The sequence below is a fragment of the Branchiostoma floridae genome, chromosome 3 (assembly GCF_000003815.2).
Source record: "Branchiostoma floridae strain S238N-H82 chromosome 3, Bfl_VNyyK, whole genome shotgun sequence".
In the NCBI taxonomy this organism is placed as follows: Eukaryota; Metazoa; Chordata; class Leptocardii; order Amphioxiformes; family Branchiostomatidae; genus Branchiostoma; species Branchiostoma floridae.
Genome location: NC_049981.1, coordinates 22,075,616 through 22,087,473, shown reverse-complemented (window position 1 = coordinate 22,087,473; position 11,858 = coordinate 22,075,616). Strand labels below are relative to the sequence as shown.

Here is an 11,858-nt window from a genome sequence, read left to right as displayed (position 1 = left end):
GCACCAAGAAGCCCTCCTTCGAGGAGATCAACCAGTCCCGGAACACCATCTTCAACCCGTCCATGTTCGGCACCTCCCTGGAGGAGATCTGGAGATGCAGAAGGACCGTTACCCGGACTACACGTTGCCGTGGATACAGACCGTGCTGTCCGAGGAGGTCCTGAGGCTGCAGGGGACGGAGACGGAGGGGATATTCCGCGTCCCGGGAGACATAGACTCGGTGAACGAGCTGAAGCTGATGTGCGACCAGTGGCAGATGCCGGACTGCGACGATCCCCACGTCCCCAGCTCCCTGCTCAAACTGTGGTACCGAGAGCTCGCCGAGCCTCTCATTCCCCACAAATTCTACGAGGATTGCGTAGAACACTACGAGGACGTGGAGAAGGTGTTGAACGTTGTGAACTCCCTGCCGGAAATCAACCGCCTGGTGCTGTGCTATCTCGTACGCTTCCTTCAGGTCTTCTCGGCCCCGCAGAACGTGACCCAAACGAAAATGGACGCCAGTAACTTGGCCATGGTGATGGCCCCAAACTGTTTGCGCTGTCCCTTGGATGACCCAAAGGTCATCTTCGAGAACACCAGGAAAGAAATGTCCTTCTTACGCACACTGCTACAGAACCTGGACACCAGCTTCTTGGAAGGGGTGCAGTGAGGCATGCTGGGAACTGCAGGGGATTATGGGGGAACATTGTCCCCCAAATTGGGTAACATTTTATGACGAAGTACCTCGATTGTGAAGATATTTAGAAGCAATTGTAGTGTAATTATGTAAGTCTGATGGAGGGTTGGTTGACCAAGTGTGATCAGTAGAAAGGCTGTGAAGGAACAGAAAAGAAAGAAAAAAGTCATGGAAAGTAGAAGGGAAGAGAGGAAAGACACGGGAGTAAAAAATTATGGTGTCACAGTGGGTGCCAGGATTGTGCTGTCAGACATCATGACAGCCAGCCTGTTCCCCACACAGCTGTTGAAGATCATTGTCATCAGTTGATTGTGTGAAAAAAAAAGAGGTTGTGAAGAACTGAGTAAAAGAAAGGATCTGTTTCATGGACTACAGTAACTGTACTTAAAATGCACTGTAATTCAAAGCTATCCGCCACAGTATTGATTGTGATAGATATTTTTCTTATATGAAGTATTTTATTTTCCTCTAAGAGTCTGCAGGAAGGTTTGTTTTTGAAGCCAGAAAAATTAATTAACTTTTCATTGAAGATTAACCTTTATGCTGTGTGATATGTTGAATTGTCAAAGCAAAACATTTTAATTTTGTTAGGTTGGTTCCCTCTCTGGTACAAATTGAAATTTGGTAAGATAATACTACCCAATTGTATTAATGACTATGAATTTGGTTCCCTCTGAAATTAGGCTGGGGCACAGAGCAACGCCCAATTTTCGTCACACATGAAGTTAATGAAACAGATCCTTTTTCTTTGCTACGGTTTATGGCTCAGAACAAGACAGTTGTTGTGAAAGACATTGAATCGTGAAATATAAGAAAGGCACTGATACGGGTTAGAAGGTGGCCGAAGTATCTTAAGGAGTCCATCTTGTTAGTGTAACAAGGAGAGAAGTGAATACGTTAGAACTAAGTATTTGTACATAACAGTGTACAGACCAAGATTTCAACTTACGTTAATAGTGAAGTTTAATATGAAGAGTAGTTGTAAGAGCACAACATGCTTATCTTGTACATAGCAATTCAATGTGCATAGGCATAGTTATATGTAGAGTACGAATGTTTGGTAGACGTAGAGTGCTTTAATGTCGATATACGTGCGCTGGTTGCAGATCCGCGAGACTTTGTAGTGACCAAGTCAGTTTCAGAAGTAGCTGCATATCTTAGATTGGCATTGAAGAGTAATCATGTCCTAATGAAATTTTTTATTAAAGAAGTACATACAAATGTACATATGTGTGGTCATGAAGTCACGGCACTTGCAAAATCTACTTTGTCAACCCTGGGCGACTTAATCATGCCATGCTGATTGAAGACACAGCTTTTCTGGGGTGTCCGGCAAATACTGCAACCGTTTACTTAATACTAACCAAGCTAGCTGTGACTGTAGTGTGGTAGAAAAAGAAAGCTCTGCTGAAATTGAATCAGAATCATTGTTGGCAAATTGGAAGAAGTATAACTGATTGGGAATATCTGAAGGTTTGTGTACTACTAGTGGTAGCAATCAAATCATCCAGCTATTAAGGTGTGAATGATAACTTTTCAGACGTGTTGTTTAAGCCTTTGCCCAACTATCCAGACAGAAGTCAAGCTATTCAGCTGCAAACTGTACATTACAACACCACGTTGGTACTTAGTTCCGATAATGGCCTTCCTCATTTGTTACGTACTTACCCCGCTACTAGCTGTTACTGCATTGATTTAGGTAAATGGTGCTGTAAAAGATGCTTGGAAGGACATCAATGCCTTCAGGAATCATTTTTCTTAACGATGTGTACAACTTCATTCTTGAAGTTACCATTCAGTTGTCAGATTTCATGTAATGTTATTTTATACAATCATGTAACCAAAAATGCTTTTTAGTGCCCTAAGGTTAGTGTTATCTCATGTTGGTTCAAAGCTAACATGGTGCAAAGTATTCCATTGTAGTGGTAAAACTAAAGGATTATTTGTGTTCCCTTGCAGTGCCAAAAGCTCCCGGCCTATGCTTACACCGTAGCCATGCATACGCATTACATAAATACTTACGGACTATGTTGTTTCTGTCTTTCTAGACTTATTTCAGAAGGTTCAAAATATAGAAGTGTTACAAAGATTATGAAAGTTGTTGCTCCTGGTTGCCAAAGTGGAAATGTGCCCCCCCCCCTCTCCTCTGGGGAGGTCTTTAATGGTGTTATGTTGCCCCTATGTGTGTGCCATAATGCACTAATGTCTGGACACACAATTAATAATTCAAGGCAGTGGGCATATGCATAACTTTAGAAACCAGGACATGTCATAGACCTTGCTAATTGTAATTATTATGGCTCAGCTTTATGCACATCTACAAGTATGCTTCATTGTGTCCCCACATTTATGCCAGTGTTGCTTTTTTCTTTGTTTACCACTACAGGCTGAAAATGAATGCTGGTGCTTGAGTGTATGTTATGTCCACAAGTAACCTTGTACAGTGTACTTAGTTACAAAATTTATATCTTAAAACATTTTCTGCTGCAGCAGAAACGTAATATTGTAAAATGCTGTATTTTTGTTTCAGTCTGTTCCAAAGAAATTTTTTTCAAAACCATATCAAGCAAACATTGAGAGGTTATTTGTCAACGTTTGCAAATTATAATTATTATTTTCTGTATCATTTGAAAAGCTATGTAGAAAACATGCTTCCGGTGCTTGTGTATACCTCATACATTTGTTTTAAAATGAACATTATTGTGAAGGTTTGGTCATTGATGTTAATGTAACCATGCAAACAGAATGTCATCCAGATGCAGCTTTTGACCAGATTATCAAACTTTAAGCGTAGAAGCGCCATCTATCTGTCAAGTAATGTACTGCAGAAGCTAAGGTCTCCACTCAAGACAAAGCATTTCACATGTACTTCCATCGAGCTAAAATTTGGGACTTGGGATTGCAAATAACTGATGGAATGCTTCCATACAAGAATCTGATCATGAACCTGAAATAGTTAACAGTTTTGATATTTTTGTCTTTCGCCCACTTTTTCTTCACCAGCCACAAAATTTCTCTGCTAAGTAAATACATTTGACTTTTGTTCATCATCGTTGGCCTCCGTCCGTTTTGATCAGCGAATGGTTTGGAAACTTCATGGCTTGTACCTTGCAAAATATTCATTGTTCACCAGTACTTAATCCATTCTCAATCAATGACCAAGCTTGCTAGCCAAGTTACCATCTTGTTAAGGCGAATCAGTAGGCAACATCGGGTAAACTAGACGGGATGGTCCCATTGCCACTTGCTTTTCTGTTGTACTGTAAAAATGGACATTGTCTTTCTTCTTCAGTACAAACTGATATGGATTGTACCACTTGTAATGGCAGAGGTAGGGAAATGAAGTCTTATAAAACGCCTATTACATGTACTTACATGTTGTCAACAGAGTACTTGACTACAGGAATATCAAGAAACAATGTTGCAGTAAATGCTACCGTGTCTTCTTTACAACACAGCAACAACACATCTGCTGTAGTGACCTGTTAGAGTAAGACTGACTGGAGTAGGCAAGTCCACGTAGTTCTCATCTGGTAACAAGCTGTCCTTAAGTACAGCTAGACAAGAGTAGTCACAGCATCTAACTGTATAGGTTGCATCAGATGAATTGTGCATGAGTTACAGACAGGCCTGTCTGTCTGGAACCCGATTCTGAAAATTTAATAATTCGTCAAGTACTTAACAATAAAGCGTTGAAAAGTGCTCACATCATCGCCTCCTGGTTTTCTTTGTGATGGCTTGTCTTAGCAGTAAAGGTAATTTGTTTCTCTCTTTAGGCCATACCAATATGATTTCTTAGTTCTCAGATTTTTAAAAGTGAAAAGATAGCAAGACTATATCATGAAGCTAGAGGGTAGGGAGGAAAACTTGAATATGACTGTATTCACCCCCATAAAACTGAGTGCACCAAGGCACAAACCTGGGCCTCAGGCTTCATTATCATTATGTTTTTCCAGTTAAGGGTTTTTTTTTTTTTCAAGATCTGACAACCAACAAATTAAATTGGTGTGGCCATACAGAATTTACGCTGTCATCACCTGTATGACAAGTTTTTGAACTGTTGAACCCAGGCCCTGAGGCAGCGTCCTCGCCCTCACCTGTATGACAAGTTTTTGAACTGTGGAACCCAGGCCCTGTGGCCGAGTGTTCTCGCCCTATTCAGGTATGCACTCAAGGGGAATGATTATTTACAGTAACAATATACCCAGCATTGTACACCTGAGGTGGGGGGGTCCATGATCATGATCATCGGTTGGACTGCCCTATTACAAGGGGGGGGGGGTCATTTCAATCTTATTTTGTGCCCAAACAAATCTGATAAATCCTGCTTTGCACTGGGGGCGAAGCCCTGAGGTTTGAAATGTAGGTACTACATGTAAATTTGTTTTGAAGTGACTGTATTTAATGGCTATATTATGTGTTGCAGTCGAAAGTGTTGCCTTTCCGCACCCACCCATAAGGTCAACTTTCTTTTGAAAGTCACTCGTCCGCACAGTGTCAGTTGCAGAACGCCTGGCACAGCAAATTGTCAGGATTCAAAAACTGGTAAGTTAAGTTTTTCGTATATCTGTCAAATGAATAACCCAATGAGTAGCTCAAGTGTCTGCAGTCATTCAAATGATCACAACAGGTGTCAAGATTTCACCCTATTTTTTCACTGTGGCACATAAACACCTGGGTGTTAATCGGATCTCCAAGCAGTGTTGCCACCTCACTGACATTACTTGCTCAAGTGGGGCACTGCAGTTTTACTGTTGCCACTCAAACCAACATTGCTCCACAGCAGCTCTTGTACATGTAGCATTAATTTCAAAAGCTGTCAATGGATAGACTTGGATGGAGTGGCTGTCCATCAAAATTAAGATAAAAGACTGCATCACCATTCCAGGCGTACATTGTACAAGCTTAGCCTGATTAACTCTCGCTTATAGCAGCCCGCCAAACATCCGCCGGCCTGTTACAGCCCTGGACATCGGAGTTTGTGTTACACAGACTAGTACAAGCTGTGCTCAAGATGTTGTTCATCGATTTCAATGGATTTTTGTTATGAGCAGGAGTTCAAAGTCATGGTTGATAAGTAACACCAGGGAAGTCAAGGCTTTTCAATGACAACACTTCAATGTACATTCAATATATGTCTAGATCTTAGGCCACACCAATTTAATTTCTTGGTTCACGGATTTTTTCATAAAAAATATGGAGCGAAAGGGCGAAATAAAAATAAAAATTGTAAAATGGTTGGGGTAAAGGTAAGGGCTAATAAAAAATATAAAGAATAAAAAGTTTTCTGCTTGAAAAAAGTACAAAACCACTATTACTGTACAATAACAGCATCTGTTTGTTGATTTTAAGGAGCTTATGATATAAAGGCCAATTTGCTACACCAGGAAGTTGGTGAATGGTTTCATTAATGGTGAAAATTTGCTGATTGGTAATTTTTATTTTTATTTTTTTTTCCAAAAAATCGGAGCGAGCAAATCCGTGAACCAAGAAATTAAATTGGTGTGGCCTTAGAAATAATTATATGATACTCTAGACTTATAGTGTTGGTATATTGATACTTATTCATAGACAGATTCATGTAGGTAGTTCACCATATACACCTGTTTGTTCAGATATATACAAATGTAGTTGTACCTTATAATACAAATGTAGACCTTAAGCAGTCGCTGTACTTTTGTTGTGTCAATAAAGATCTTTCTGTAACTAAAGGCAGGCTGCACACTAACACTTATGAAAATAAGAGCCTAATTTGCAAACTGTCATATTATTTAGTTGTTATGTTTAAACTTTGTTCCAACACAAAAGAAAGGGACTCACCATGTTCGAATTTTAGGTCAAACTCGTGGAATCATACATCTGAAAAAGGTTGATGAGTTTGACCGAAAATTTATGCTGAGTCCCTTTCTTTTGTGTTGGAACAAAGTTTAAACTTTACAACTATGCGCTCTACCAACACAGATGAGCTTTCATTGGGTCATAATTTCTTACTTGGAAATGATGAGAATTTTATACTTGTGACATATTCGGTCTGTTGGTGGAAGACATGGCAGGGCCCAGACCTGGCTTGGCTGCCTTGCTCTGCACGTTAGTGCTGCCAGTAGGAGGGGAGATCTGTGGAGATGCCGTGTGCAACTACCAGTTTGTTATTAGACGGGCTCGAACTATGACTCACACCCGGACCGTTGGGGGCAGGGTACAAAATAATCAGGTGGGACTTCAGGCTGCACTTGCAGCTCTTTTTTTCACCTACAAAAAGGTAATGCTTGTTCACCTTTATCTGTGGTGTAATCTATATCTGTTGATTTGAAAGCTTAAGACAGTCACAGTGTATGTAGGGATATCAATTATTTTCAAACTGCAATATTTTTAAGAATATTGCAATTTGAAACAGTCACAGTGTATGTAGGGATATCAATTATTTTCAAACTGTAATATTTTTAAGAATATTGCAATTTGAAAAAAACTTCCGTCAACTTGATATCCCTACACTGTTTTCCAAAACAACAGATATAGGTTTCATTTACCACCCAGATAAAGGTAAACTGGTATTAGATGTAAGTTTAATTCAGTTTCAAGGTGTATCATTCTGTTTTAATTATTCTTAGATACTTTGTCCATTGTTGAAAAATTTAGTATTCTAATACACATTCAACTTGTCACCAGGTCTCCATAACCAATGACGGCCATCTTGAACTCTTCACGACATTGGGCCTGGACACTAACCGGGACGATGTCAATGGCACGCGTGTTTGGGCAGATGACGTCATCACTGCTGACGGTGTGCAGAGGAACATTATTCTAGTGAACGACCAGTTCCCAGGACCTGCTATAGAAGTCGTGGAAGGTGCACAGGTAGGGATAAGTTGATAAGAGTTCCACGACCTCATACCTTCGTCAAATTTCCGTACGTAATTTACCTTACCTTAGACCTGTCGGCCTTGTATGCCTAAGCATTGCCTGAATGCCCTGTATTGTAAAGATCCATCCACAATTGGCCTAGATAACGCAGACCTGGACCAATATACCAAAAGACGTACATTTTGTAGGGGTGATTTCTGAAATTATTACATTGATTACAAAAAACAGCTACCGCTAAAAAACAACAACGTGCATCATCGTCCAACTCTGTACAGAGGACCTGCCAAACTACATACGAATGCCACAACGGGAAAATACAGATACAGATGCGAACGTGCCTTACATTGACAAAACTAAAACACTGTCGCCGGAGGTTACCCTCCGGTCACAGACCAAAAATGTGGAAAACACATTTGTGATGAAACATTTTTTGGAATTCTGATGTTTCAGGTAGCGGTCACAGTTGTCAACCAACTTCTGACAGATGCCCTCACCATCCACTGGCATGGCCTGCACATGCGCAACACGCCGTGGATGGACGGTGTCCCGTCCGTCACACAATGCCCCATCATGCCGCACGAGAGCTTCACCTACCGCTTTCGCGCGTTCCCTGCAGGGACGTTCTACTACCACTCCCACATGAGCAGCCAGATGGCTGACGGACTCTTCGGCGCTCTCATCATACATAACAGGTACAGTCAAACCTGTCTATTGCGGCCACTCAAGGGACTGGAGAAATATGGCCACTATAGACAGGTGGCCACTATGGAGAAAATGTTGATCAATTGACCATGAGCAAGCTACACATGATTTCAGTTCCCACTAATCTTTCTCACCAAGTAACATTGTCTCGATCGGTAAATTTACCGACAAAGACTTGCACTTTAATGCTCAAGGCATGCATACCTTCTGCTACCGCCAAAATGACCCTGTCAGGAACTCCAAATCCTCGCAAACTACAATTTCAAACTCGATGCAGGGTGACATAAGGCTGCAGTATGGTTGCATAGGCAGTGTTTTCTGTATCAACGGGACCTGAAATCGTGTGGCCGTGGCCGCGTTGGACAGGTGGCCGCTAAGCCTATTTCTTAATCATTACGAATCCAAGGGACCGACAAAAAGTGGCCACTATGGCCATGTGGCTGCTATGCAAAGGTGGCCGCTAATACAGATTTGACTATATATGACATGTATACTTCTAAAATAGCTCACTGAAGAGCTAGTCTTCCACTGATCGTGACAGAGAGGACAGATGCTGTATACAGTATACAAGCAGGTTCATTGGAAATTCCCCTAGCTAGTTTCGACAAGCGTAATGAACAGTGGTCGACCCAAGAAAAGATATTACAGGATGCTCCTGTGACCATGCCCAGATATGTGAACTTGCTATCCAACCAAACTCCCCTGGGTAGGAAAATGTCATTAGATCAGGATGCCCACTATTTCTCAGAAAGTTACAGGGACAGTGGAAAGTGACTAATCCTGTCTTCTAGGCATGAGAATCTTGAAACTCAGCTATTACAAAATAGCACTTGTGCACCCCATTATAAAAGCAAGAGGATTGTTTTTTCTAACTCCACTTGTGTTCATTTTCAGCCAGCCGACCGTGCCTTCCATCCCCCTCCTGTTGAACGATTGGTATCACGAGGAAGCAGAGACTCTGGACATCGCCAGCAAGTACAACCTTTATCACAAAGGAGCAGGGCAGTTCGAATATGACGAATTTCCAAGAGGGTATTCTGTGGATGGAGTAGAGATTATCGGTCGTCTATTTGTCTCGGCCTTGATAAACGGACGTGGAAGGTACAAGTCAAACAAAGCGCCACTATCTAAGTTTACCGTGAGGGAGGGACAGAAGATTCGCATGAGGTTGATCCATGGAGGAGGCGATCACAACTTCAAGGTTTCCATCGACCAACATGCTCTGCGCGTGCTTGCCTCCGATGGTCACGACATTGAGCCACTGACCGTGGACGCCATCATTGTGTCACCCGGTGAGAGGTTTGACTTCGAGGTTGACGCCAGCGCATCACCCGACCTGTACTGGATCCGGGCGGAAACCCTTCGGGAGGGAACCTGTGTGACATGTTCCAACGAAAATATCACCATTACGCCTGATGACGTTGTCGAGGATGCCAGAGCGGTGTTGGTCTACCAAGGCTCCTCTTCCGATGAAGATCCAACGTCTCAAGCTCGCCAGTGCACTACCAAAAACCCCTGCATTTTCCTAAACTGTCCATTTGGGGGATACCCGGACGACCATTACATAGTCTGCATCAGCATTGCCAACACAAGTACCCCAGCATCACCCCAGGATGAGGCAGATGAAGATGAAGATGTCGAGGAGTATTTTCTGAACTTTGGATTCCACGTGGGATCCAACATCAACGGGCGTCGGTTTCTTCCTCCAACCAGTCCGCTTCACCAACCTCCAAGTACCAATTTTATCACCCCGTGTCCACCAGAGCAGTGTCAGCAACTGGGTTGCAAATGCACGAATGTTTTGGACTTGCCCTTCAACAAGACCATTCAGCTTGTTCTAGCAAGTCATCAAAAACACGGAGGTTTGGAAACGCACATCACAACGTCCATATCCATGGATACACATTTGATGTAGTGGCATCGGGGTATCCTGGCTTCAACAGGACTACAGGTAAGCAATGAAGGATAATATATTTTAAACTTTATAACTGTACACACAATTAAAGTGCTTTCCAACAAGCTTTCAACCAGACCTCTGATCCTTGACATAGGCTTTCGGCCATCACAACTTGAAAAGGATCAGAGGACTGATCAAAAGCTTGTTGGTAAGCGCTTTAATTTTGTGTATGGTTATAAAGTTTAATATTGTATCATAATGTTGATTACTGTCACAGATGAACTTACATTTGAGCATATTCACTTTATAGTGAACTGTATAAGGCCACAGCAATGCCTTTTCTTTGCTCTCGGACATTCTAAGGTGATAATATAGCAAGCAGTTATCATAAAAGTACAGTGCAGGGAGGAAAGCTTCAATGTGACTGTTTTTACCCTATAAAACTGAGTGCTCCAAGGCATAAACCTGGTGTTCAGGCATTGTTTTCATTATGTTTTCCAGTTAAGCAATTTTTTTAGATCTGATTTACCTTCCACAAAGTGAATTTCTTTTTTTCTAATAATAACACAATAAAGGCACTAGATAGCATTTTTGTTACAATAAGGTGTTCAAATAACAATCAAGCAAGATAGCGTCTTTGTTACAATAAGGTTTTCAAATAACAATCAAATTCCTCTTAATGTAAACTTCATTTTGATTCTGTTTAGGGGTCTTCGAGCACAGCAACCCTGACGTTGTGTGCAGCAATGAGCTATGCAGTACCGTCACATGGCGGCAGGGGGCGCCATCCTTCAAGGTCAAGAATGCACCACGGAAGGACACAGTTTTGCTTCCAGCCCACGGATACACAGTGGTCCGATTTAGGTGAGACGATTAGCATATGGCATAACTGAACACTGCTGCAAAGTGCAAAGTTATCACTAGTTATCTCCAGAAAAAAATTCTATAGAGGTACTACAACAGTTTTGAAGAGTCCCTTAGTTTGTTGTTCCTGGTAGGGCCTCAAGAGGAGACGAGAGTACCTGCTGCCTCAGCATTTGGTATTTATCAATTCATACTGTTAAGAAAAACAGTTTGGAACCGCAAGGAGATCAGTAGGTGTCTCAAAATACACCTCTCCTGATCAGTTCAACACTCTCTATCGCCACATTATGCATATAAAACATCAACTATGAAAAAGTCAGATGAACTCCTAATAGCTTTTGAAATAAGGTGCCTCTGCATCACACTTCCATATCACATACCAAATGATAAAATCAGACCTAACCCAGAAGAGAAGGCCATAGGATCTGTATCAAATGTAGCCGGACAGAAGAGACTCGGGAGCTATAATACAGCTGGATACCAGGCTATATCAAAAGGGCAAAACAATGTCACGGTCCCTACCAAGTATACTCTACATTTTCATATGGACTATGCCAATTAATGATAAGACTGTTGACTTTTTTTCTTAGGTCTGACAACCCCGGTTTCTGGTTTCTCCACTGTCACCAGTCCATGCACCTGGCTGAGGGGATGGCCAGGGTGCTGAACGTGGCGGGAGACCGCCACCCAGCGCCACCTAGCGGCTTCCCCAAGTGTGGCAACTTCAGCTGGAGTGAGGAGGAGTACGAGGCCGCCATGTCTGGAGCTTGGCCTGCGAAGCAAAAGGTTTGTAGTCTATATCAAATTCATACTTTTTACTTTTTACTTCATTGTAACCACATTTGCCAGAAATAA

At 41.9% G+C, this 11,858-nt stretch overlaps 2 protein-coding genes across 2 annotated transcripts in view; both read left to right on the top strand.

Annotated features, from left to right (window-relative positions):
- Positions 1-4,385, top strand: part of LOC118410752 (rho GTPase-activating protein 39-like) — a 35,959-nt gene extending 31,574 nt beyond the window's left edge. Inside the window, 2 exon segments of the mRNA XM_035812528.1 lie at positions 1-87; positions 90-4,385. Coding sequence (XP_035668421.1) covers positions 1-87; positions 90-652 — 650 coding nt within the window. The 3' untranslated portion in view covers positions 653-4,385.
- Positions 4,386-5,181: 796 nt separating this feature from the next.
- On the top strand, positions 5,182-11,858 carry LOC118411748 (laccase-3-like). Its single transcript, XM_035814232.1, has 8 exons — positions 5,182-5,224; positions 6,724-6,890; positions 7,346-7,534; positions 7,991-8,232; positions 9,137-10,028; positions 10,061-10,193; positions 10,847-11,003; positions 11,594-11,858. Exons 2-8 carry the CDS (start codon positions 6,726-6,728, stop codon positions 11,856-11,858), a joined length of 2,043 nt encoding a protein of 680 aa, XP_035670125.1. The 5' UTR covers positions 5,182-5,224; positions 6,724-6,725.

Coding starts and splice junctions, on each gene's coding strand:
- LOC118411748 (XM_035814232.1), top strand. CDS start 6,726: ATGGCAGGGCCCAGACCTGGCTTGGCTGCCTTGCTCTGCACGTTAGTG. Junction 6,891..7,345: donor GCAGGGTACAAAATAATCAG/GTGGGACTTCAG, acceptor ACTTGTCACCAG/GTCTCCATAACCAATGACGG. Junction 7,535..7,990: donor AAGTCGTGGAAGGTGCACAG/GTAGGGATAAGT, acceptor CTGATGTTTCAG/GTAGCGGTCACAGTTGTCAA.